General features: G+C 43.4%; 2 protein-coding genes across 2 annotated transcripts in view; both read right to left on the reverse strand.

The window, feature by feature from the left end:
• Nucleotides 1–118: 118 nt before the first annotated feature.
• On the reverse strand, nt 119–7205 carry LOC128425324 (thymic stromal cotransporter homolog). Its single transcript, XM_053411884.1, has 7 exons — nt 6423–7205; nt 5469–5639; nt 4715–4912; nt 4451–4622; nt 3572–3655; nt 1667–1823; nt 119–1566 (listed from the first exon to the last, which is right to left on the reverse strand). Exons 1-7 carry the CDS (start codon nt 7077–7079, stop codon nt 1506–1508), a joined length of 1500 nt encoding a protein of 499 aa, XP_053267859.1. The 5' UTR covers nt 7080–7205; the 3' UTR covers nt 119–1505.
• Nucleotides 7206–7570: 365 nt separating this feature from the next.
• LOC128424509 (A-kinase anchor protein 2) overlaps nt 7571–27403 on the reverse strand; it is a gene marked incomplete at its 5' end in the record, with an annotated part of 28106 nt that continues 8273 nt past the window's right edge. The window contains 7 exon segments of the mRNA XM_053410703.1: nt 7571–11187; nt 13541–13719; nt 13809–15228; nt 15326–15427; nt 15536–15634; nt 15911–16273; nt 16609–16818. Coding sequence (XP_053266678.1) covers nt 11047–11187; nt 13541–13719; nt 13809–15228; nt 15326–15427; nt 15536–15634; nt 15911–16273; nt 16609–16818 — 2514 coding nt within the window. The 3' untranslated portion in view covers nt 7571–11046.

The following is a 27403-nucleotide window of genomic DNA, read 5'->3' on the forward strand; positions in this document are numbered from 1 at the left end:
TATTTTAAACAGAAAATTAAATAGGACGGCAGTATGAAACTGAATTTTAGAATATGTTGCATCCAGTTTCATAAAATAAATATAAAAAAATCTGTTTTTAAAAAGAAAAAGACAACCAGACATTAAAACAATTTAATTTACAGCTTGATGAAACATTGATACAAATATTTTCCCTTCATCGTAACCTTTACTACACCAGCATGAAAAATAAAGAAATCTAAAGTGTAAAAACAAGAATAGCGAACCTTTTGTATTTGTGCCACATGAACCAATAAAAGTGCAATAATAAATCAATGCATACAATAAAAAGAATGTTGCATCATTTTCTAGGAAGTGCCATTCAAATAGTTGAATGCAGTTTATAGTGCTTTACACTATAAATAAAAAATTTAGGAAACTAAAACTATCGCAAGTGTGAACGAAAGCCATTTTTTTCTTTGCTCTCAGACAAACAAATACACAAAAATAATTTACAACAAAGCACAAACTTGGATGAAAACAATTAAACCCAAAGCAATGCAATCACAGTAAAAACTGATCTCCTGAAGTGGTGCTCCCAAATGAAATCCTAGTATCCATCCAGTTTTAGTTCTTATCTTCCAGCAGGAATTAAATATATGCGATGTTAACTTAAATAAAGTGATAGTTTGAGTTCTATTGACACGTTTCACAAAACGTGTCAATAGACTTTTCATATCTGACGCAAACCCTGAAAACTCTGTGTCATGTTGAAACCAGTGTACGAGGTGGTGAACATGTCACGGATCCTTTTGAGGAAGTTTAATCAAAGTTTTCAATGTTTGAGGAAATCCACTGATCCATGACGTTCGGCCGCATCAGGGTCGAAAGTTCAAAAACAGCTTTCACCAGTTTGTTGTACTGGTTTGAACTCATTTCAAGTGGAGTGAGGAGGAAGGAGTGTTCAGCTGCAATATGCAACTGCACCACTAGATCTCACTAAATTTCTACAAACTGAACCTTAAGTGCTTTTCATGTATAGAATCTATGTGTCTTTTACTGAACTGGAACACAACTGAAGGGGGGGGGGTATTACCCATGATCCCTGGCTTCCTGAACCAGACCATCTGCCGCTGAAACAAATCCACTAAATTTTGTTAAGAATTCTTCATATTTTAACAAGTTTCCTGCTGAACATTGGAGATAAACTCAGATTTTTAACGACTTCTGAGTCTCTTTAACTGATCTGCAGTTCAACCCCCCCCCCCCGCCCTTGAATTTAATTCAGTTCCACACGGTGGGAGGCGAGAAAAAAAGAGTAAACATTTTGAAACTGCTACTTCAGGGTGAAAAAGATGAACAGTTTTGCTTTGAGGTCTCGTAAAATGCTGATGAAAAGATAAAACGTATGTTTCCTTGTGTAACAGCTTTACAACAAGAGTAGGAACTCCTTCCCCGCATCGCCTCCAGTAACGGGAAGTGAGTCTCCTGCGTTTCACGTTTCAGTTCCTGTCGCCTTGTGCTGATGTAAACTCTCTGCCGGTGAATCAGTCGCCCAGAACCCGTCTGTACCGCTGACTCGACTGAGGCGACCTGCAGCCCAAGATGCTGGAGGAAGGAAACAGGAGAAGTTTGTGGCTCAGGGTTTTTATCAGAGGATTTTAAGTAAACCTGCAAACTGATATTCTGGTGTGCAGCAGCAGTCTACCTGATGGGTATCATCCCCAGGACAGTAAAGATGCTGGAGAGCGTGAAGATGAAGCCCGGGAACCAGTCCAGGGTTCTCTGGTAGATCTTGGTATAGGCAGGGATGTAGGTCAGACCGGCGACCTTCAGAGTCAGCTGCAGGGAGGTGAGAATGGTGCCTGATGGGAAGGGAGGAGGAGTTAGGAGTAGTTTGACCCTTTAAAGAAATGAGCTTATTTCTTTTGACTGGGAGTCAGATAAGACAATAAATATCACTATCATGTCTGTGCAGTAGATGTGAGGCTTCCATTAACAGCTGGATCTCAGCTCGGAATAAAGATGAAGTGTGGTCCCACTAAATATTGATTTAATTCACGTGTCTCCTGTCTACTACACTTTATCTCGATAAATAATATACATGAGTTTTTAAATAATCCTCATTCGGTTTTGTGCCTAAAACATTTCACTGTAATTTTTTTTAAGGGAGGTTATGTTTTGTTTGCTTGATTTTCAGCAATTTTAGAGACAAAATTTTAGAGACAGAATACTTATTTTTTCACCAGTTCCCCTAGAAAATAATTCACGGATTTTGAAGAAGATAACATCATATTTCGATTTATTCAGATATCTATTAGTGTGTGAACTTTGGTCGCGCAGATATGAGCTCTACTGAGAGGAATTTAATTTTCCTTGTTTGTGTGTGTGGACAGGAAATAGATTGGAATTTCACGTGTGTATGTTTGCATTGACGTCTAAACAAACACACTGGAAACTCCCCCCTCTGATAATAAGTAACCCTGGTTTTGTATTCATCAGTAATATGTGTGTGTGTGTGTGTGTGTGTGTGTGTGTGTGTGTGTGTGTGTGTGTGTTATAAAAAGGAAGCATGGCACTGACTTGTGGGTGAACAAGATCTTTAAATAGGTCATGATTTGAGTATAAACTGGTTTGACTGGCCTAACAGGGATATTTCCATTACACACTACTCCTGCAGAGTAAAACTAATGTTCACCTGATTAAGATCTATATGAAAATGAAGAGATGTCTGTAGCCTGAGATAAGAGGGAAATAAAGAAATAATAATAAAGGGCGTCAAACTTTTAACAACCGTGGGATAATTTATGAGTCACGAACACAACCAGGCTCCAAAGGCCTCTTGTCCTCCACCAATGGAAACACCCAGTTGTTCTTGCACATGGCAGCGCAGATCAATGATGGGCCGTGTGAAAGGATTATCTATTAAACAGATTTCACTTTTTTTGGATGTACATTCTCCCAAAGAAATATTTAGATTTTACCTCCACAGAGGAGCTAATGTTTTCACCCCCCCGTCTATTTGTTTGGTTTGTTTTATAAACAAGATTATGCAAAAAACAACACAGGATGGATTACAGTGAGAAGAGCTAATTCAATTGTGGTTGCGGATCCTGGAATAGTTTGTTTTCTTAAACTTTTTTTAATGTTGATTCTCAGACGATAACTCATGGATCTTGATGTGAGTGAGATCTAGTGAGTAAGAATGTGGTCTGTTTGTCCTTAGCAGAGGAATGTGATCCAGGGCCAGTTTTTAAAAAGCTTGTTCCGCCTCACGTCAGCTGCTGCTGTGTCACAGAGCTGCTCCTTAAACACACTTAACATCACACATTGATTATAACAATGTAGGAGGATCATTCTTTTGGATTATTCATGGGAATTTTCCTTTTTTTAAATCTACTTTCTTAGCTCTTTTAAAATCTCTGGGTGAAAATCTGTTTATTTGTCTTTTGTGATTTATATGGCCGGACCCTTTAATAATGTAAAACTGTTTGCAACTGTCGGTAGCAGCTGTGGCTCTAAATCCAAACACACACACACACACACACACACACACACACACACACAGACACACACACACACACACCGACACACACACAGGCTGCAGACTCACCATATGAAGAGGATGGCACCTGCTGTGAGAGCAGGGATCTGATCGTTGGCATCGGGATGAGAGCGAAGAGGGTGAGCGTGCGAGCTGCGGACAAATCAACACTCAGTCATTATTATTCTCTCCCTCTCGATCCCCCCCCCCCCCCCCCCCCCCTCCACAAAGTATACAAGATGCACAATATGGACCAACACTGGAACAGGTACAGTCTCTGGTTCTGTTATTAACCGATTGTATATTTAAGGAAATGACAAGCTTTTAGAGTATCGAGTGCTGGGGGAAGAATAAGATGTTTATGGCTTCTACTCACTTGCACTTCCTGATCTTTGTTCCTATTTCTAAGGTTTTTAAACAACAACATGAATCCTCTTCAGAAGCGCTCGTGTTTGATTCAGACGAAGAACGATTTGAATACACTTCCCCTTTCTCATTATGCTCCAGGGCTGACAGATCTGTCCAGAAACGTCTGGCTGTGAGAAACAATAGTAATCTCGACCTTTAACCTCCAATTTCATATCAGTTTATCCTTGAGTCCATGTGGGTAATACCAGGCATTCCTGAGATATCACATCAACAACAACGGGACAAATGGACTGAACCTGAAAACCCTAATGTCTCCGTCCACGGCTATCACCAGCAAAGAGGCTTCAAAACTCTGATTCCAGCTTTTTCAATAAGTTGTTGTGGGTTTTGTAGCAAAGTAAATAGAATATATTTGGGATTTAAACTGAAAACAAAACAAACTGAAGACATCACTTTGAACTCTGAGATTAGATTGTAATTTATGGACTAAACAATCATTACAAATTAAAATCTACAGATCAATCGATAATTCGCAGATTTTAATCTTTATATGTAGGTTATAATTGTAAGCAAACTCACCGAGGTAGAACATGTAAGTTGCTGTGACGAAGGACATGAAGTAGATCCCCGAGGCGAAGGAGAACATGCCGATCAGGATGAGTGCCACGTCCCCAAAGCAGCGGCGAAACAAGATGACGCCGACGAAGCTGGTGAGAAAAATCGTGCAGCCGGCTGCGTTCCCATAACCGACCTGGAGGAAGAAAGATAACAAAATTTAGTGAACGGATGAGAAAATACAAGAAGATAAAAAAAATGAAATAAACCACAACTGGCAAATGTTACCTGAGCGGCTGTCCAGCTGAGCGGCTCTTTCAACACGAACACGCCCAGTATTTCTACGGCTCCGCCCACAGCGAAGTCGTACAGGAAGGCGGCGGCGAACAGCAGAACAATGTTCACCCTGTTGATGCTGCCAGGCGCCTCATCCACAGCCAGGAGGTTACCGTCCTCCTCAGACTCGCTGATGGACACTTGTTTCACCTTTAATCAAGACGGACACACACTTAAAGGTTCAGCGTGTAGGATTAAGTGACACCTAGTGGTGAAGTTGCATTTTGCAGCTGAATACCCTTCACTTCACCCTCCCCTTCCAAACATGAGAGAGAACCTGTGGTAGCCTTCAGTTGTCATAAAAACTCAAAAGGTGTTTAGTTTGTCCAGTCTGGGCTACTGTAAAAAAACATGGCGGCCTCCGTAGAGAGGATCCGCCAGTGATGTAAACATAAAGTATTTAAATATGAAGGGCTCATTCTAGGGTAAAGAAAACAACAATTAGCGCAACTTCACTAGGGATTATTTAATATACAATTTCTGCCAATAGATAAATTTGACCTAAATCTTACACACTGGACCTTTAACATCTGCATCATCAACATCTGTAACATCTATACACTTCTCAGTGAAATATTGGCTCCCTGATGAATTTAGGGATAGAAATATCACACTCACGCTTTCACTTCCTCTGTGATATAATACCTAACCCACACAAACACAGAGACACACACACAGAGACACACACACAGACACACACACTGACCTGCAGCAGCACTATGGAGTGTATGAAACAGAGCAGGTTCAGCAGCGTGGCCATGATGAGCAGGACGACTCCGTTTCCCAGACCGGAGCTGTTCACCTGGAACAGGTGACCCGAGATCAAGCTGCCCACCAGCCCCGTCGCCCCGTACAGCAGCTCCACCCGCATCAGCGCCTGCACCACAACACACAGCTTCTTTCAAAACCACCCACACCTCACGTCCAAACAGTACTAGTCTCTGCAAACGCTACTAAACTGATTTCCACCAAACTTGTAGGAGGACAGAACCTAACACTGCCACATTGGGCATATTTGAGTATTTTTTAAGAGAATCCTGCTTCATGGGAAGAAAATCTGCGGAAATTAGATAATAATGAAAACACTTTGTGTAATAATTCAGTTAGCAAGATATCAACTAAGAAGTGATTTATCACATCCACAAAATTGTTGTAAAAAATGTAAAAATATCAATTTATGATACATGGTCTTTGACATTTTTATCATCATCTCTCAAAACTTACATTTAAAATATGACTTTCACTTTATCGTGCATAGCCATTATTTATGTTTCCTTTACTGTGTCGTTTTGCCATTACCTTTAAATTAGGTATATATATATTTTTTTTTGTTGCTGATGTTAGATTAAGTAACATATCATTTTTCATCTTGGTTATTTTTGTTGTTGTTTTTGACGTTTTGTATTATTATTTGTATTTATCATCTTTGTGATTCATGGCTTTTTTGAAAGGTGCTTTACAAAAAAAAGGTTATTACGTATCAATATTATTGTTGCTGTCCTTATTATATATTCTTATTATTTATTTTGTATGTTTATTGCCTATTTTGAAGTGGTTAGACAGCACCAGTGTATTGTCATTAAACATTTACATTATTAAAGTTGTGTCACGCTTGTAATAAACTATAATTTGAATTTAATGACATCAAAATGACATTCACCTTGGAGCGGTCAGTGGCCGAGGAGCCCAGCGACGCCAGCGTCATGAGGCCGGGCCAGAATGCGCAGTAGCCGCCGGACAGCCCGAAGAGAACCGCAGCCCCGAACATCAGCTCCAGGGGCAGCCGGAGGATGAGCACCAGGAGCAGGGCGAGCCGGGACAGCGCGTACCCGCCCAGGGGCACCACGATGGGGGCTTTCCTCCAGCCGCGGTCGCTCAGCTTGGCCAGCAGCAGCGCCGGGAGGATGGGCACGAAGCGGATGATCAGGTTGTAGATCATGAAGAAGTCGGTCATGGCTTTCTGCCGGCTCGCCTCCCCGGACTGACCCGGGTACGAGGCGTCGGAGCTGCGGTCCCGGACCACCAGCAGCAGCGCGGTGTCGAAGAAGCAGCTGCCCAGCTGCTCCAGCACGACGATCGGCTCGATCTGACGGAGAACCGCGGAGGCAGCTTGACACCACCTCGGTGTCCCCATGGTTCTCTCAGGAGCAGAGTGAGGGTGTGATTCAAGCCCAAGGACAGACGCAGAAGTCCGGGTTGATTCTGAAGGATGTTCCAACACATGAACCAGAGAAAACACCGTCACACCCACTTCCTCCTCACGTGTCCACAACTTTGGAGAAACAGTCTGTTGTTCAAACTGAAAGTAACTCAACATCTGGAGTAACTTTCATGATGAGGTTCGACTAGAAGTTATTTATTCCAAAGACAACTTCCCTTTAAGATCCTGCTGCTGGTTTGACTGGTTGGTTTTAATGGTTTTTCCATGAAGACATATTTTGATCTAGTTTCAATATTATACTTAAAGGGATAGTTCACCCAAAAAAGGAAAATTCACTGATTATCTTCTCACTACTATGTCTATGGAGGGGTGGGGTGGGGGGGAAGTGTTTGAGTCCTACAAGGGTGGGCGGTGTTTTCTGAGTTTTAATTTCTTCATGAAAAGTGCCACATACCTAAAATAAGTTATTATTATTTGTTAGAGAGATGGAGGATGATCCCTCTTAGCTGAAAAACACGATTTTCAAAAGCACGAACACTTCTGCTCACTGACGTCATCCCAGGACTAACATGTGAGTACCTGTTCATCTCATTAGTGTCAAAATAAAAGCATGTGTGTGTGTAAACGAACCACTCAGAGACCCGACATCTACACGTTTTGTTTTTAATGAGAAAATATTCATAATATGTATAGTAGGTGTATAACTGTGAGCCTTACACGTGCTATAAAATAACAAAGCAGAGTATGAGCATACAAGTGGTTAACATAGGGACAGAGGTTATACACGAATACGTGATCGATTGCTTTGTCACACACACTGAAGCTCGGTGCGACAACAAGCTACCAGCGTCTTCAAATGATAAATAAATCTCCTCTGCACCGTCAATTCAAACGACAAAAGCATAATAATAATAATAATAATAATAAGAGTAAATCACACAGTTATGAATCCTCTGGGTGTTCGTGATGTTTGTTTCCTTTTCAAAAGTGTTTAGTGAGAATCGCGGCAGGTTTTTTGAAGCAGAAATAGTTTTGTGTCTGTTAATAATACAAAAAAACAAATTGTACTGTGAATACAGTTTTTGAGAATAGGCCACAGTAAAACAATCATTCATCACAAAGGAAATGATCTGTTATTCATCCTGGAAATAAAAGCTCATATTTCCAATATTTCTCTTTGGAAAGCATTAAGAGCCACAATGACTAAATATGCATTTAAAAAAAAAGAAGAAGAAGATGTCTGCAAGCTTGAGTCATGTCTGGAAAATCCCAAATAAGTCTTGTGCTAAGAACAGATCTCAAAGCAGGATCAGCAACACAGCACTTCCTTGTTGTACTTGTGATATCGATAACACACTTTCCTTTACATTCTCATAAAAAAAAAACACCCTTGTAGTTTATCATTAAATACTTATTTCCCCTTTTATATATTATTAAAAGTTTATAAAAACAAGAACAAGGACGATTCTCTGGAACCAATGGGAGTTTTTGTTTCAGGGGGAAATGTTTGCACATTAGTGAAGTCACTATAGTTTTCACTTCTGGTTGGTGAAGCAGCTGGCATCTGTGTTTGGCATTTTTTGCCAACTGGGAATTTTCCTTTAAATACAAAACAATACAGATTCATAATCATCAAGTGAGAGAATTTGTCCTACATTAATTTTCTTTAACATTTTGTGCAATTTTACCTCAGTGTTCCTTTGAATTTCACATATTTATTGGAGGGTTTTGTTCATGGGGAGCAGACAGAGAAGTCGGGGACTTTGCCGAAGGACACTTGATCAAAACTTTAACCCTTGATTTACAGAAAAGAAAATATCATAATTCTGTATAAAAAAAAAATCTGGATGGCATCAAAATAAAGAGTGAAAAGTGGTTCACAAACACTGCATCGACATTTCTACTTTCAATCCTCACTTATTTACCGATTTGTGTTTGCAGCGTGTTCTCGTGATTTCATTTCAAACAGAAACATCGTTTTCTACAATGGGACATTCCACAATATCATCAGTCTCTTCTTCGTCCATTTTATCAAAACAAGAAAATCCCGACATCCTGCAAAATCAATATATTCACTTTCGAAAAAAATCAACAACCCTGACTTGCAGAAAGTAAAATGAACATCTGCTCAGTCCGTTGCTACTGATCGTCTGTGTGCGACTTGTCGTGTGCTCGTGTCAGTTCAGGAAACAAGTGTAACACCATGAACACTAGCTGTACTTTTATTTTCTTAAATAGGCCTCACACTTCGTTTCTCTCTGAATATCAACATTCGCTTTTGGTATCACAACTTTGTTATAAAAAGCTTTTTTTCCTCAATATATATTTTTTTCATCAAACTTTATCCTCAGCTAGATCATTTATCAAATACACAGTCCTACCTCGGTATAATACATGAAAACAAACTGCTTACATCAAAAAGCACAGGTTCGACCGAGTGGCGGAGCCAGCGAAGGTAAAATAAGTGATTTTTTTTTGTAAAGAATATAAAACCCTGGACCCAGCCCTTTCTTTATTTAACACATACTGACTCAAACATAACCTGCAGCTAGCTTCCCTTCCCCCCCGGCCTTTCTCCTCCTGCACACTGAAGAATAGTGATTTGTTTATATGGGGCTCTGTGTTCTCTCTAATGTCTACCGAAAAAGTAGTAATGCAGGATAGGATCAAAACTACATCACACGTGTGAAGCGTTCAACCTTGAACTGACAGGTCGAAGGTGAAGCTGCACCTCGATGCTCGTTTCGCAGGTTTCCTCCCTGAAGCTGACGCTTGAGTGCTGCTGCACACGAGAGGATTTCAACTCTTGAATGATTTTATAAACGTGGGAGACCACAGACATGATTAGAATCTTAGAACGCATACACTTGATGATTTGGCCACAACGTCAGACCACACAGTTGCAGTTTGTAGGAGACGATTTTACAGTGGCGATTTCCAGAGACTTGAAATCGCACAGAAACTTGGAATATCTTCTTCTTCTTCTTCTTCAGTTCATTTATGGCGGTTGGCAAAGAACTTTTAGGCGCATTTTGAGTTTGATAAACGTGACTTCAGAAGAAAAACAACATTCTCTCTCTGTCTCTCTGTCTCTCTGTCTCTCTGTCTCTCTCTCTCTTTCTCTCACGCTATTAAGGGTTTCTGGAGGAGCTGATTATCGTAAATTATCAAACATGATCTTGAATCGATTCGAGATCATGGAGACTCAGACTCAACCGGTGGAATTACGATTATTTTGTGAACACCTCCCTCTTCAGGATTATTTGAGCAGACAATCGGCATCAAGTGATGTCCAGGCTGAAACGCCCCCACGATTGTCGTAAAGGGCAAATTGGGTCTATAATCACCCTGAACGTCCTCTAGTGTGCAGCAGCCTCGAGTCGCCACTTGAGATTTAATACAGGTGCTTGAAAGGGAAAGCTCAGAGCGACGTGTTGTCTGTGTGTTATTACTGTTCTGTGATGGGCTGTGGCACCGCAGGATACAGGCTGTTAAAACTTTGCAGGTTCGGAAAGTGATGCTTGGGTTAGAATCCTGTTAAACATCACATCCTCTCTGCACTAGCATCAAAACCATCAAAACCAGTATCAGCACACACCCGCTCATCTACTGCATCATCTTCCCACACATTCTAAAGATCACTGCGGTTTATCATCAAGCTCACATCGCCAGAAACCATCATTCTCATCAGGTCTCAGGCGACCTGTCGTAATAAAATCTTTAGATCTCAGCCTGCATGTCAACTAGAAAGTGAAAAGTCCTATGAATACTTAAGTCATTCAGCGTCTACCAGCCAGTAAAAAACCTTCTGTCCCATATAAACCTCTGCAGAACGTCCTTAAACCATAAAACCCTTTTCAAAGTGTCACTCACTGCAACACTTCAAATGTCTCTCACATATTCTTCGTCTTTTAGCTCCTCTTCAGTCGTCAGGTCCAAAAATCGATCTCCTCGATGAGAGCCATCGGTCGAGCCGGCGGTTCACGTGATCATCAGAATACTATAAGTAAAATAAATACTGTTTCCTTCTTTTCTTTGTCCTTTTGTTTGCATTTCTTCCTTCATCCTCCTCTACCTCCTCCTTCCGACCAAGTCCCTTCACCGTCTCTCCAAAGGAGCCGTTTTACTCCTCTTCCTCCTCCTCCTCCTCTTCCTCCTCTTCCTCCTCTTCTTCCTCCTTTCCTTCCTCATTGGCGTAGAGGCCGGCTTCCCACCTCAGCGCCATGTCGCTTTTCCTCCTGGTGACACGAGTGGCCTCCAGAACCTGACGAACACAAAACACCCAATCAGACGTACAGACTTTGATTTTTGCTGTGAGCTAAGAAGTGGTTCAAACCCATGCTTTGTTCCGTCACAAACAAAACACACCACAGTGACTTTAACGTGCCGTGCAGTGGATGTCAAACACTGAAGGAGCGCTTGGTTAGATCGTCCTGCAATGACGGTTTCACGTCTGAGCCACGTTTGTCAAAATAAAACAGCAAAATGAAGCGCACCTGCAACATTTGACTTTAAAAACATTTGAAATTGATAATTACAACAAAAGTTTCATGCTTAAACACCAGAACTGCTTCATAACTTAATTCTCAAATACAAACACCCATCTTCACACACAGGGGTAATTTCTCTGTGAGCAGGATTCAGGGTGGAGGTGAGGTAGATGCGGGTGGAAGCTGCGATGCTGAGATCTGACATAACAGAGGATGATGATCTAAAATGATGGAGGAGGACGCTACACGATTCTCATTAGACTGAGTCCAGTTATGTCGCTGGAAACAGAAGCATTGATGCCATCATTTGTAAATAAGACCTCAAACTGATGATAACCAGATTGAAATGTATATAAAGAAGAAGCTAAAGATAAGCCAGAGCGTCTTGATCGCCACCTTTTGGCCGGCTGCAGTATAGCTCATAAATCCTGCGTCCTGGTCGAGAAGGTAAACATTTGTGTGTGTGTTTTGGGGGGGATCAAAGCTCACACATACAAATCAAAGGACAGGCACATGCAGCAACACCACCACAGAACAATAAGCAGTGAGACCACAAGCAGACCTGGGACCAGATAGAAACAGATTTAGGTTTTCTTTACATTCCCATTGACATTTAAGTGTAACCTGAGTCTTTAAGTTATTTCTATTCACTTAATACCCTATTATTTCTATATAATTGTATACTGTTTTGTGTTATCTCTTTGAGTCTTTCATCCTCCAGCACTCTTTTCAACTTTGTTTTTTTACTGTAAAATATCAGTTTCAAAATGTGTTTGATGGTGGAGAAGGTTTCCTCTTTCTTTTCCACCCCTCACCCTGAACGTCTCCTTTTGCTCTGTATGTAACTTTGCTGATTGGGTAAAAATCTCCCGTGAGAAGTGTGGAGCTGTCTGATCCCAGCTTGAATCGTAAGAATCAGGTCCAGCTTCGTTTCCGTTCAGTGAGAGAGGATCGACTGTTTTCAATCCACGACACGTAGCCTTAAAGAATCAATCCACACAAGAGGCTGCAGGGGGCGCTGCTGCTCAGTGACACAGTGTTGCTTTAAATGTTCTGTTTATATAAGAACTTGACATGACAATACAAAAACTGCCATGGGAACAACTTTGTCATCATATTAAGATCATCTGGATTAATGGTTCTTTCAATTAGATGCTAGGTCTCGGTAAATGAAGCTACTCTATTATGGGATTTAAGGGTTGTGAATGTGCAGAAACAGTTCACAATACACAGTGTTTGTTAGATTGGAGTCTGGCCCAGGTCTGTGGATGTAAACAGAGTTGAACGGAGTGAACGGGTCGGGGGGGGGGCGACAGGTACCTCGGTGGTTACCTCGTTAGCCAGCAGCAAACGGGCATACTGACCGACCAGCAGGAGAGAAGCAACAGTAACACAAAGTCAACACATGTGATGTCATCATGGAGAAACAATCAACAACAGAGCGCACCGCAACGTGGTCAGTTCAAGATACATCCAGGAAAATATCTTGAAAAGGAAATTAACACGTTAACATTTTTGATCTATTTTGCAGTTCATGATTTCTTGGTGAACAGATTCAATTAGGAGAAGTGAAACTGTTGATCTTTTCACATTATGTGACAATCCATGAAACAAGCCAATTTTGTGTGATTGCAAATGTCTTTAAACCTTTACTTTAACAGATAAGTCTGATAAATCCAACACTTATTGTCACTTATAGACACTTAAATCTTAATAATGACGATTAACAGACGTGTTCAGATACACATTTTCATTTCTTGTTTCAGGCAGGGGAGATTCCCTTTGGTGTTGCACAGAATTTGCTCATACCAGTGAGTCATGGGTATTCAATATATGCTGACTTCACAGAATCCAAATGAGAGGTCATTTCAGGCCACTAACATTGAGACAGGCTGCTGTGAGCTTTGTGCTACATTCACTGACAGAGAAATATTTCAACATCTAGGTGGAAGGTCCAGATTTTGATCGATCATACTTTTTGTGGGGACGTAGCAGTGTTGTTTTTTATATTTTCAAGAGTAAATGACAAAAACTAATGGTAACAATCATGCAAACAAAAATGTATTTCTTGTGATTTATTGTATTTTTGCTGGTTGACAGTTTTTAAATCTTTGATGGAATACTTACACTGTTGTCTTCTACCTTCTCCCTCCTCTTCACCTTGTTGGATTCAAAGTCTTCCATGAGCGTCTGCATGTAGTTCCTGGGTCGTGATCCCCCGGAGTCCTCGCTGCCGGCGTCGGACAGGGCTCCCTCCGAGGGCGAGGGCGAGACGGGCGGCACCGGTCGGACCTTCTCGATCTTTCCTGCGAATCGCACAAAAACACAAAGAGTCAGACAAGTTTGTTGAAGTGACACGATCACGTGAAGTTTGGTGGTTTTTCAATCAACTAACCCGGAGCTGTCTTCGCTGTCAGTGTGAGTCTAGTTGGCAGACTGTTGCTCTTCATCTTATCTGCTGGAGAAATGGTGGTTTTCTTCATCCCTGTCCTCGCAGGGCCGTGGCCGCTGCTGGACGCGTTGCTGGGCCGGACTTTCACCAGGGGCACCGTCTCCCTCTGCTTCTTTAGCTCCTCCTCCCTCTGCTGAGCCGCTCGGATCTCCTCCTCAATCATGGACAATGTTCGCTGCTTCTTGGAGCGCAGGCGGAACGGGCCGCTGGCCGCCGCCTCCGGCTCGGGGCATCGTGCTGCCACAGCCGTGCTGCGCAGCTCGGCCGCCTCGGAGTACTTACTGAAGTAGCTGAACTCTGGTTTCTCCGGGCTCGGAGGGGAAGGTGGGCGATAAACTGGGGTCGGCCTGGAGACGGGAGCGGTTGAGGCAGGAGCTTGAGCCGGAGATGAGGAAGCAAGCGCCCTGGCGTAAGAGGACTGGATTTTGATCCTGGGGCCCCCGTTTTTGGCTCTCTGCGGGGGGGAGACAGTCTGAGATGGCGGCAGGGAAGGAGTCTGGAGTTGTGGCTGCTGAGTCTCCAGGAAGTCTGACGGTTTCTCTTCGGGAGTGACTCTCACCTCTGGAGACCTTTCTGGCAGAGGGGACGGGTTGGATGGAGCTGGACTGGAGGAAACAGGCGACTGGAGACTCGGAGCTCCACCAGAAGACACAGGGGAGACGGAGACTGGCACTGGACTACTGGTGGAAGCTGAGGATGGAGACACCGGAGTGCTGAACTGGGAAGAATCCAAGTCCAATTGTTGCCACTCCCCGTCGTTCTGAGCCGCCAGGGCATTTTGGATGGCGCTTTGGACGAGCACCCCGGCGTGAAACTCCAGCTCGTCTTCTGTTGGACTGCCATTGGCCTGCCCGTTGACTGGTGTGGTGGGCTGGGGGGTGGAAGGTGACACCGGGGTCAGTGGCAGCGGGGTAGGGGGGAGCGAAGCCCCGCTGTCGGAAACATTATCCAAGCTAAACACCGTGGTGTCCTGAGAGCGGACAGATAGGTCGTCCAACCCCGAGTCGGACTCCTCTGGGTTGTAGGGCGGCAGGAAATGACCCTTCCCTTCCTCTTCCTCACGCAGGATCTTCATGACGGCTCGTGCGCACGTGAATTCACCTGCGATTCCTTCATCAGACCAGGTCACGTGACTCTCTCCGGTGTCAGCGACGACGTCAGCGCTCCCCTGGCTGCTCCTGGTTGAGGCTTTCGAGAAAGGTTTGGCCGAATATATCTGAGGAGCTACGTCCTTCCTTGTCGTCTCCCCCAGCAGGAACTGCCTCCTGGCAGAGGAGAAGTCAATCTGCTTCTCCAGAATGTCCTCCTTCCTGGTCAGCTCGGGGTCAAAGGTCACCACTGACGGAGGGCCTGTCACCTGTGGCTGCAAACAGAGATGGAGACAGAAATGTGTCAAGAAAAGAGAGAAAGTAATCCTCATCATCAACGTATGTGTGTGTATGTGTGTGTATGTGTGTTACCTGTGTGTATGTGTAGGTATAATTCTGCCTCTGCTGTTTCCTCTCCTGGTATTTCTTGAGCGACTCGAGCTGGTCAGTTTCCAGCTGCTCCTCCAAAGGAACCTGGAAAGAATAAAAACACAAACCAATCAAAGAACCAGTTTGTTTATCAGTCAGTTTGTCGGGAAGCAGCAGAATTCAAACTGGAATCAAGGATGAACTGGAACCCACCTCTTGAGGAGGGTTCCACCAGCGGCTGGCGATGCCTGGATTCTTCTTCACAGCCTGGTCTTTGATCAGCTCCTGACGCTCACGCTCCAACTCGTGAACCTGACCAGAGAAAACAAACATGGGGGAGAATCACCATCGAGGATCCAACAGGAAACTTTAGCTTTTCAATTCATTTGAATTAGAAATGAGGAAACATCCATGCACATTAAGTGTTAAGGTTTTCAATGACTGTAACTACAGTCTAATATGACTCAACTGAACATCTTATCTAGTTTTCTAAAGGATTTATTTTGCATAAATGAAGTCTGTTGATTTTATAACAGTCTTCTTATTGTCGTCCATCTTTGTTAATATACTCTGTGGTCGGCTGCCCACCTCCTCTGTGGGTCGTGTCCTCGTCACTCTGATGTGCTGCTCCTCTCCGGGTGAAAAGAGTTTTGCGGGCCGTCTCTCCTCCTGAAACGCCCTCAGCTCAAACTTCGCCCTGCCGGGCCCCGACTCCTCCCCCTGCACGTGCCCGTTGGTTCTGACCAGGGAGTCGTCCTGGTGGACGAACGTTGTCTGTCTGTGTCCCTCCACTATGAGCGGCTGGTGATTGACAGGAGGGGAGGCTGACACACAGACAGAGGGGGAGCTTCTGTCAACGCTGATTGGTTTGTGGTGATCTGACGGACACGAGGTTCCATTAGTGGGTGTTTCAGAGGCTGCGTCTAACACCTGGTCCAGGTAACGGATCTCCTGTGGACACAGCACATGATCAGGCTGCTGCAGTGGAATCATTTTGTACAATATTGGTCACCAAACACCTCATACTGTTGGATGATATTTGGATGATAAGCCATATAACTATATAATGATATCAATGAAAAGTGTTGTTTTGTCGCAATTAATGTAGGGGGAGCTCCTGCACAATACATGTCTGTATCATCATGGCAAAATAAGAGGTTTGATGTTCTGCAAGACCATAGACCCTGACATCACCAGTTAAATTACAACTCAACCCAAAAGGAATCTGAAAACCTCACAGTTGTCGATGTTGATTTCTAAGAATGGGATTCTGAGGACATGCGTACCTGAGCCACCTCGCTGTCCGGAGTCTCTTCTTCACCGTGGGCTCGGTCGTTGGGACTGCCGAAGCAGCCATGTTGCATCTGCTGGCTCTCCAGCTCCATGCTTGCGGGCCTGTCGGTGATAACGCTGACCGATTCCTGGAAACTGACGCTCTTCAGGGCTCGCTCTCTCGGCGTTGAGTCACTGACATCCTCGGCTGCCCGCCACGATTTCTGTGTCAGCAGACAAACACACAAACAGAGAGAGGGCGTGTGGGTTAAGAGATACAGTACGGAGGGGCTGCACACTACACATACAATGTTTGCTCAAAGCCAGAATTAACAACCAGGTTTAGCACAAAAAGATACAAATCTGATATTCTCTAGATTTATAATCTCTCTAACCCACACACACACACACACACACACACACACACTCACACACACATATCTGTCTGCATTGCAGTAGCACAGTGTTTTGAGTTGAACCTCTGCAGCAGGAGTGTGTTCTGACTCGTTCCCACCACTAGGGGGAGCAATACACATGCTGCTGCTTTATAACTACTACAAACATCAATTTACTCTTCTTTTCTTCAATTTAAATTCAAACAGTTAAAAACAGTTGAAACCATTTGTATCTTCATCACTTTGATATGAGACGTGTTCTGCAGTTGTGTGTCACCGGCAATGGAAATGTTAGAAGAGATGTTTCAGGTTGTGCAGCTGTGAAGATAGTTCATGGTTGAGAGGTTCACGTTTTCTGCTACGCACTTTCAGTCCCTGTTTCCTCCCAGCCTCAGCTTTTCACTGAGCAGCCTCACTGGTGTGTGTCTGGATTAAGTGCCTGGCTCAAGGCCACATCATAAGCAGTTGTTGAGACGACGAAAATGTGTTTCTTCCATTTCCAAAATCCTAATGAAGTTTTCTTCCTCTTAATGGCCTCAGAATTAAATGTAATCACGTTATTGCAATACACTGCTCATGTTAAAACAAACACGTGACTTTGAAAACATTATATGTGATGATGCTCTTAGAATATGACAAACAGTCACTAAATATGGTTATTATATCATTACTAAACAGTGTGTTACACCCTTTTGAATCCCCATTTAACACTTATTTCTTTGTGGATCTTTTGTTGAACCTTTTTTGTTCATAGCCTCGTTGTCTTCCTTCCTTTCTTCTTTCTAAATCTTGGTGAAGAAGTCCAATGTTATTGACTCTGCTATCTCTTTCTTTTCTTTTTCTAGATAATGGTGTCTTGTCAGCCTGTGTGAGGCTCGGAACATAATGTGCATGACACAATAATAAAAATCAACTGATCGATCAAATCCTTGGATTTGGTTTTAAGGTTCTTGAAAGACTCTCAGGGACTCGTGTTTGGATTAGTGTTTTCTACTCATTATCTTATGTTACCATCCTCGTGACCTATTGTCATCCATCAAGTTGTCTCATTTCCTGTTTTATTTTGAAGCCACTTTTCCTCATTAGTTCTTTCCTGTCCTTTTCCTGTTTCCTGTCCTTATGAGCACCTGTTCTACTTTGGAATCGTCAGAAAAAAGGGTCACAGAACTAGAATTAGGAAAATAAACATATTTCTTTTGCATAATTGGAAAACATTAACGCAGATAGCGATATATCTAGAAAAATGCATGCAAAAGGAAACACGCTGGCCTGCAGGGATCAAACCTGTGACCCTGTCTTCTTTGTGAGACATCTGTCTGAGACATTGTTAGACAGAAGCTTCATGTGCACGCTCTTGTCTTTTATTGACTCCCCATCAAACAAACACTCCATTGCCTTCACTGTTTTACTGCCTTGGGCTTATTACACCTCCACTCTGAGGGTGTGTTTACTTCTATGAGGAGCTGCTGGACCCCATTCTTTGTAACATGCCAAGTGTGTGTGTGTGTTGGGGGGGGATTTAATGAGGGTCACTTGAGTGAATAAGATCCCTGTTCAGTTAAACACACATAAGGAGGGAGTCTTGACTTTTTACATCCTCCCACTCTTAAAAGATCCGACTGTCTTTAAGGATGTTTAGAGTTATTTGCACAAGCACAAGCGAAAGGCGTATTTTTGTTAATTTATCTCCCCCTCTTTCTCTTCTCTCTCTCCTTTGGTTTTCTCATCCCCTCTTCTGCTGAGCCCCTTCTCTGCTCTTTGTGCATCTTTTCCTTCCTCCCTTCCTTCCTCCCTCCCTCCGCTCTGTGAACTGTTCCATTGAAGGAATAGCGGTCAGAGAAGTCACATGGTGGATTATGACACTCTGCCTCCTTACAAAATCCTTCTTGTCTCTCACACACTGAGGCCACACTCTCCTCCACTCTTCTTCAGGGCTCTCTCATCCTCCTATCCTCATGTGTCCTTTTTTCTTCACAGGGAAAGAAAAGATATCGCCTCGGGCATTTTGCTGATCTGTCTGGCTCGGTCACATGCGAATTCCTCATTTTGCAAAGTTAAAACCTATGACATTTTACAGTAAAACATGAGTTCTACGTTGTTGCTGTGCCATTGTTGATTCTTGTGTAAGGGATGTGATCTGTTTACGGCTGATAAGTTTCTCTACTTGTTGTTTGAACTGCAGACGTGCTGCATTCCAGGCTATGTTTGCAGTTTGATGAGTAAAACCCCGAAACAGTGTTCAGGCAAGAGAGGAAATGAAAAAAGGGCCAAGAGCACAGACGACTAAACTAATAATACTCAGCACGTCTGGTCAGATGTCTACATCAATGCTAGTGGTTTTGTGGGGCTGTGTAATAATACAGATAAGTACAAACCACATTATCACCTTTTAATTTCAGCATGTGCCGCTCCGTTATTACACACATTTGAGGGAGATTGAACCAAGTACCCTGAAGTTACAGCAATTTTTGTGGGTTCAAATTTCAATTTTCACGAGGAGATTTGACCCCTGCTGGTGATTTGAGAGAATATAGTTTTCAGGGACTCATGCATTGGCTTTACATCCTATATACAACTTATGTTAATGAGTGAGGACACACACGGGGTCCTCTGTCCACATCTATCTGACCCGTTGTGTACATTGCATGAGTGTGAGTGTTGGAATGTGTGAGTGTGTCCAGCAGCAGGACAGTGCAGAGGGGGAGGATATCCTGTTACTGCCTCAGGAAAACAGTACTAGAGTACAGGAATGTCTCATATGTGATGCTATTCTCCTGCAGACACACACACACACACACACACACACACACACACACACACACACACACACACACACCAACACCCACAGACAATGGAGTGTGTGTGTGCAGCAGTGCATGCAAGCACGAGTGTGCTCTTTCAAGTGTGTGTATTTGTTTCGCAGGTGTATATTCATGTGTGTTGCATAGAGGTGAACTGACATTCCAGGCATAGCTGTCTGTCCTCAAGGTCGGACCATTGATGAGGGACAGCATGTGTTTGTGTGTCTCATGCATGCAAATATATATGCCAGTGTCCTTGTCGTGCACCTGTGAATCACCTGCATCTAAATGTCTTCGGCCTCAGTTTGGTTTTAGGCTTTTCTTCCTTTGACCTTGTCTTTGCTTTACCTGTATAAACTGCCTGGCTGGGTACCAAACCTTATTTTGTCTTAGGGACACTTTGCCTGAGCCTGAGCGTCGTGCAGTCCAGCGTTTGTGCTTGAGTGTTGGGTTTTTAATCATTTCATGTTTGAGCCGTGGGTTTAAAGATAAAATCAGAGGTGGGGTTAAGTTCCCGAAACGAATCCGAGAGGAAATATTAGATTTTATGATTAGAAATGTGATCAGGATTATATATAGAGACATTACATGCCTTCCTGGTCTTGTAATGCCCAATAGCAGTTTTACTTTGCTTTTTCGGATCCTTAACTTGAAAAGAAAAAGGGCAATCATTCTTCAAACTGTTGAGGTTAATATAAGGGGGGGGGGGGGGGCAATTCACATAGTGGAAAGGGAAAGGCAGAACTACATTAGTACAAATGTGAGTCTGTCTGAGTCAGTTCTTTGCTGCTGTCTCATTTTCTGTCTTCATGTCCATCACATCTGGAAATACTTACTCTCCGACTGTGATGCACCAAAATCACAAATACTCACACACACACACACACACACACACACACACACACACACACACACACACACACACACACACACACACTTTGAGCACATGCACTTGGCCGCCCGCCTGAGACTGTGCGGGGGGAGGGGGGGTTCATAAGCCTGAAGACAATTACCCAAAAGACAATACACCCGAACACTTCCTGAACGGAAAACCCACACACTCTCTTTATGTCTCAAAAGCTCCATCGTTCAGTTTCACACACAGACTCATCGACCGAGCCTTTTAATATCACGTCACAGTCGTCTGCTAGAGCGCTCACTGCGGTCAGGACACATGGCAGACGTAAAGACAAAAGCCTGATGATATATACGTCCACGGAACACACACACACAGACACACACACACACACACACACACACACTGAGCTCCTGTTGTAACCCAGAGCAGTCTGTGTTTCCCCCTGGCTCTGTCTCCTGGCTAAATATGATCCTGTGTAGTAACTGGAGCCCGGTGCTCTCGTGTCCAAACACCCTGGATTGTGAGCCCAGGCCAACCCGGTGCTATCATGCGCTTATTCAAGATTTCAGTGGAGACTGTTTGTGGAAGCTGAATAACAATGGTTGCAACTGATAAACTAAACTAAACATGTGGTTAAATGGACACACAGGGCGTTATCTGACTGGAAGTGTCAGCAGAAAGGCAGGTGGGCTGACAGAGGGGGGCCAACAGCTGGACGGAGGAATCGGTGTGAAGAGGGTAAAGTGCATCGTGTTGCAACCTCTTGATAAACTTTGACATGAGTACTTAACCTAATCCAACAGAAATACGACTATAAACAGTAAAACGTCTGGGTTTTAGATCAGACTTTAGTGAATTCTGACACTTCCTCCTCCTTTTCCATTCCCAAGTTGCTGCCTACGTATATAAATGTCCGGCTTGGCCAACAGATGAGAGGAAGTTTTTCCAAAAGAAACACAAAGAATATTTTTCAGCCATTCTACCATTTTTCTCATTCAAATAAAATCGATTTAATAAAAGAAAAAACTGCCACAAAATGCGTCAAAACAAGATTATGAAAATAGATCACATGGGTGGTACTCACCTGTTGCTCTCACAGCTAGTCTATTTAAGTGACATCAGTAAATCCACGTTGTAATATTCAAACGCAAGCCTCCTTTAGTTTTGTTTCGTTATCAGGAGGTTTTATCCCATTCAGCTCTGTTCCCTTCAGTCTCGGTCCGTCCTGTTCCAGAAAGTGGGAGTGCCGGACTTTTCCCCTGGCCAAGCCTTTTCCTCCTCTTCTTCTCCTCCTTTTCCTCCCCTCCCGTCTCTTTCCTCTCCTCCACAAAGCCTCTCCTTTCTCAGTAACATTCCTGCTGGCTGCTCTGCGAGCTGTGATGTCATGGGCTGAGCGTGTATGCATGTGTGTGTGTGTGTGTGGATTTCTCCAGATGCCCTCACCCACAAAGACCCCTTCTGTACCGGCTCTCCTATACACACACACCAATAACATCCACCCTCACCCTGTGGCTCCCCACTCCTCCCTTCCTGTGTAGGACCAAACCCTCTCTTTCTCACCTCTACACGTATGTCTCTCGCCCCATTTTCCCTTTATCCCACAGCTCCTGTCAAAACCTAAGGAGACTGAGGTTATGAGGCAGAGGGGGGGGGGGGGGGGGGGGGGGGGGGGGGCGGCGATGATGAAGAGATGATGACTGAAGAAAGAGGAGGAGGAGACGATGAGAGGGTCACATTTTCATCTCTCATCATCAGAGGAGGCCTCAGCCTTGTGTGAGGGTTGTATTCACCTTTTAATAAAAACTAAATGGAATGAAAGCCTCTAAAGCTGCAAAGTATTTTATCAATAGTGCTTTTAGAGGACACATGAGGCTGTTAGTGCTGTTTCAGGGCTTGTTCACCTTGAAGCAGTCAAACTTAATGGAGGACAAGGCAATTGTATTTATACAGCATCATTCAGACGTGCTTAGGAACCAAATATTCGACTAAACCCACATTTTTAATGTTTCGGCCCACACTAAAACTTCCAGCAGGTGTTGGTTCGCGTGTGTGAGCGTGTGTGCGTGTCTGTGTGTGTGTCTGTGTGTGTGCGCGTATGTGTGTTGGGTCATAGGATCGGCCGGGCAGAAACCAGAGCTGACCTGAGTCACGGTTCACTTTCTCGGCTCAAACACTAGAACATCAAGACGCAATGCAAGTGGAAACACTTTCCTCGAATTTACAAGAGCGATTAGCAATACTGTGTCAGCAGCTGCTAAATGATGGAGGATGGTGCCAGCGTGCAGAGTGCATTTCAGAAATTAGAGCAATAAATTGTCATCTTTCTAAAAAGCTAAATAAGCAAATGACACAGCCGTTTTACAGTGGTATCTGACAGAACCATTTATCTCTGCCCTTATTACCGACTAGCCGACTCTTCTCCACCGGGATGAAATATCACTTGTTGAGCTTTTATATTTTGAAACCGTGCAAAGAAATGAATAAACATTCCTAGATTGAATTTAATCTGGGGGGCCATCTGTGATCTGTACGAACCATCTGTACATCTCATGTCTTATTGACAACCAAATGAATATAGAACGGCTCTCAGTAGAGTGTTTACCTCCACCAAGGTCCAACAGTCCCCTTAAATTCAGTTAAGCCCTATATTTATTTTCTATTTCGTGGAAATTCATGGTTTTAACGCAATCCTGCTGAAAACCAAACCAAAAAACAAACAAAAAGACAGGTGTGAAAGAAAGATTAAGTACTGATGGAAGCAGGAGGGGACAAGCACGGTGGTCCAGAGGTTGAAGAGGTTATCCTACTTTGTAGCTGCAAAGGAAGCCACGCAAACAGACAGTGCTTGTCCCACCCACTGCTTCTAAATATGAATTTTCCTTTGGTGACATCACTGCAATTCTAAAAATAAACCAACAAATGAAAAATAAATCAGCTGGAGATGTGCCGCACCCTGTCTCGTTCAATTATCCTCGTTTCAAATGACAAATTAAAACTTCTTGGTGAGTTCCCAGGCCAGAAATAACCCAGAGCCCATATGATCAAGAGAACTCGGTCACAGACAAAATTGGGACAGTAACTCAATTATTGCAGTGGAGAGTTCAACTCCCGGATGGCGTTGTAACACACAAAGACACCAGAGACATTCAAACAGCGCTGGTGATTTACAGAGGGAAGAGTTAACGACAGCAGGGTCCAGTTTTAAGTGTGAGCGATGAAAAGAGTTCTTGTTTAAGAAAGAGTCAGAGACTGAAGAAGAACAGCAAGAGTGAATTTGACTGTTCATGGGCACTGGTCTGTGTGAATATGTGCAACTGGGTCAACGCCATCACGTCAATACAGAGCAGCGCCCGCAGCCGTCTTACGTCACGGAATATTGATCATGATTGATCGGAAACAGCAAAGGACACAGTTGAACACCACAGCGGGACAGAGACACATTAATGTTCAGATGCACGACACACAACATTAACACACAAATTATAACACGTACAATTAAAGACAAAGGTAATAAAAGTAATTTAACATGTACTTATTTTGGAACTTTTGGAACACAGCATGCAGACAAAGAAACAGCATGATCATGTCTTACTCTATTAAAGAGCAAGCTATGAACTTTTCACCTTTCAAGCATTTGTCATATAGGAGGAGGAGGAGGAGGAGGAGGAGGAGGAGGAGGAGGAGAAAGAGGAGGAGAAAGAGGAGGAGGAAGAGTGTGGTTTTCTATTCAAAACAAACCAGCACTTCATTTTTGATTTAGGCCGATCAAATATGCACAACTTGAGGTTTCACATTTCAAATGAAGCATAAATCTGAACCCCCCCTGTTTCATGTTCTCCAACCAAACAGATTTTGGTGGATATTTGAGAAAGGCAGGAAGAGTCTGCGTTGAAGTGTAAAGGCTCTGTCGTCTATTGTGCAGCCCAAGTGGTATAATGTCTGGTCTCAGGCAAACTCAAAAGACAATGTGCAACTTTTGCACAAAAGCTCCCAACTGCTGAGTCCTTCAGAGCGTTCGGTGAGGCTCACGCCCTCCTCAGCTCTTCAGCCTCACACACACCACTTTTAGAAACACTCAAGTCTCGCTGGATAATGGTAACAAAATAAAAGATGGCGCACTGATCATGTTTTAAGACATTTAAACCAAATTTAGCTGCAGCGTAAAGGGAAGTGGCAGATTGGATAAAAGCCTATCAGAACCCACAGGTCATCTAAACAGGAAGCCAGGAAGCTCCGCTAACTTGTATCCACGGAAATGGCCCTCGACACAGGATATACACCGAACACTAGAGGCCACCTGCGCGGGAACACACAAAAAGTCAACGGAGCGCTAAAGCTTTCCTGCCGTGAGGTCAACATTTGGTTAAATACAAAGTTTGGAACAACCAGAGCAGCCAAGTTAAAACGAAAGAATTGGAAAAATTCACACACACAGACTTGTGGGGTGTTAACAGTTGCAGCCAAGTCTTTCAGCATCAATAACGCAATCTCCACAGCTGCTGAAGAACGACCACACATTATCTTCACCCCCCCGGACACACAACAACAACAATCATGCAAAGTGACCTATCATTGCTGCACAAAAGAGTGAAATTAAAGGGGATTTCACCTACCCAGCGCCAGAGAGCCCAAAACAACAACCACATTGAAATCATGTTAAGTTGCCTTTTGAGCTTTGGGATTTTACAGAGGGATATTCTGCATGTCGGGACTCATGGCAACAATTTGTGTCCTTTTTCCGAAGCTTCTCATGACAGCGCTCGCACACAAGCCCGACCGTCTGAGACCCCCGATCACAGAGCAACAACAAAGGGTCCGACAGGAGCTTCAGAGAGGCTCACCAGGCTGAATACTAATGCTCCACTCACACACACTTGTAGTTCTATCTTTGTGAGGACAATCATTGACCAAATTGCATTCCCAGTCAATTACCACTAACTTTAAAGCTAAATCTAACCTGAACGTTAAATCTGAGTCTTCAATTTCCAATTGCCAGGGGGCTTTTACACCCACTAACCCAGGTGCCTCAAACCAGGGTCTGGACCTATGGTCTAAAATACAACAGCCGAAATTGACAACATGCTGTCGTTAGATACACGCCCATCTACAAACCAATTAATGTAAAGTTAGACTCAGCCCATGGAGGTACTTTCCCAAATCCTCCTCAAGGTAATATAAACTATAAAACTGGTCCTTACAAAGAGGGAAGTACAAGTACACACACACACAGACACACACTTGCACACTCCCAGATGGAGGGCTCTTCTTGAGCAGAAAGGTCTGCAGTCAGAGAGTGTGACCACTTGTGTAAACACACACTCTCCAGCCACAGGACCGAGCGACAGATTAACACAAGAGCAGGACGAACTGACATAACACAGACGAGAACACACACTGAACAGTCACACAATGTTACTCCTCTGTTAAATTGGGTTCAGGCAAAAGCAGCAATGCTTGTTTTTCTTCCTTTTTGAATCTGGTCCACAGATGTGCATTTGCAATAATACTTGATGATGAATCTAGATGCAAAACTGTAAGAATACAACCTCACATATACATAATACAAATATTGCTTTTGGTAATGAGACGTGGGGATTTCAGCCGAGGAGTTTATGTTCCCCGTTGCCTGAATGTTCTGGTAAATGTCCTGCTGTTGTGAGTGTGTCTGACCCGGACTATCTCCTGCTGCGTCCTTTATGTGAAAAATGAACTCAGAAAAAATGTCCTGACCCAATTTTCTGAAGTTCATGCCTGAGAACAGCTTCACTACGTTTGTCATAAGATATCAGGGATATGTTTAATCCAAGTATTTGGAGAGAATTTATTTCCTTCAGCCTCTCTGCCTTGTTATCTACAATTTTCCACCTACAGCAGGAATAAGAAGAATGTCACACCCTAAACTTCTTGCCAATAATTTTTTTTTTTTTTAAAGAACTGTTCCCTTTCCTTCCTTTCCTTCCCTCGGCCTCCCCCCTGGTTATGTAACGGCACAGCTCTCTCCTGCTGTTAATCTAGCAAGGCACAGTACATGCTGTCAACCATCATTCCCTTTGTTTCATATCAGTTCACACACGTAAACACACAGTGATCACAACAATACAAAAACTAAAAAACACTTCAATCATCTTAAAGGCCCGAAAAACAAGTATTTCTTCTGTTCATCTGTTGCAATACATTAGTTTGTAACCTTTAACTACAACACAAGCTGTTGCTAACACACAGTGAGTAATCGCACAACAGGAAAATGTGAGAGAAAAAAAAATGTCACAACACGAAATAATAAGAAAGATTGTGCAAGGAGGAAATCTGCACTAGAGGAGGAGAAGACGACACTCGGATGACTGAGTTTTAGAGTTCCAAGTATGAAATGGTGTGTGTGTGTGTGTGTGTCTCTGTGTGTGTGTGTGTGTGTGTGTGTGTGTGTGTGTGTGTGTGTGTGTGTGTGTGTGTGTGTGTGTGTGTGTGTGTGTGAGAAGAAAAATTCACTGAGCGTATAATTCTAATCCTTTCCCAGCATGAATCGGGGGTTTTCAGCGGTTCTCACAGCAGAGACCACACAATGGTTTAGGAATACAATGTGTGGCCAGAGAAGCTAATGTGGCCATTTTCTTTAGGGAAAATCTGAATATAACATATGATACAAGCACAGGGTCAGTGTCACATAGATTGCTGTGTTTACTTCTTCTTCTTTTTTATTAACAGTAGAGTAGTCCTTAGCCGTTTCCCATCCTCAGCCAATCACGTGATGTTTTAT

Source organism: Pleuronectes platessa, chromosome 19 (assembly GCF_947347685.1).
Source record: "Pleuronectes platessa chromosome 19, fPlePla1.1, whole genome shotgun sequence".
In the NCBI taxonomy this organism is placed as follows: domain Eukaryota; kingdom Metazoa; phylum Chordata; class Actinopteri; order Pleuronectiformes; family Pleuronectidae; genus Pleuronectes; species Pleuronectes platessa.

Bases quoted from the DNA above. Each gene is read 5' to 3' on its own strand.
- LOC128425324 (XM_053411884.1), bottom strand. From the start codon at position 7,079: ATGTTGAGTTACTTTCAGTTTGAACAACAGACTGTTTCTCCAAAGTTG. The intron at 4,623-4,714 runs GTAACATTTGCC...TTCTTCCTCCAG, and splicing joins TCAGCTGGACAGCCGCTCAG to GTCGGTTATGGGAACGCAGC. The intron at 1,567-1,666 runs GTAGACTGCTGC...TCCTTCCTCCAG, and splicing joins CTGGGGATGATACCCATCAG to CATCTTGGGCTGCAGGTCGC.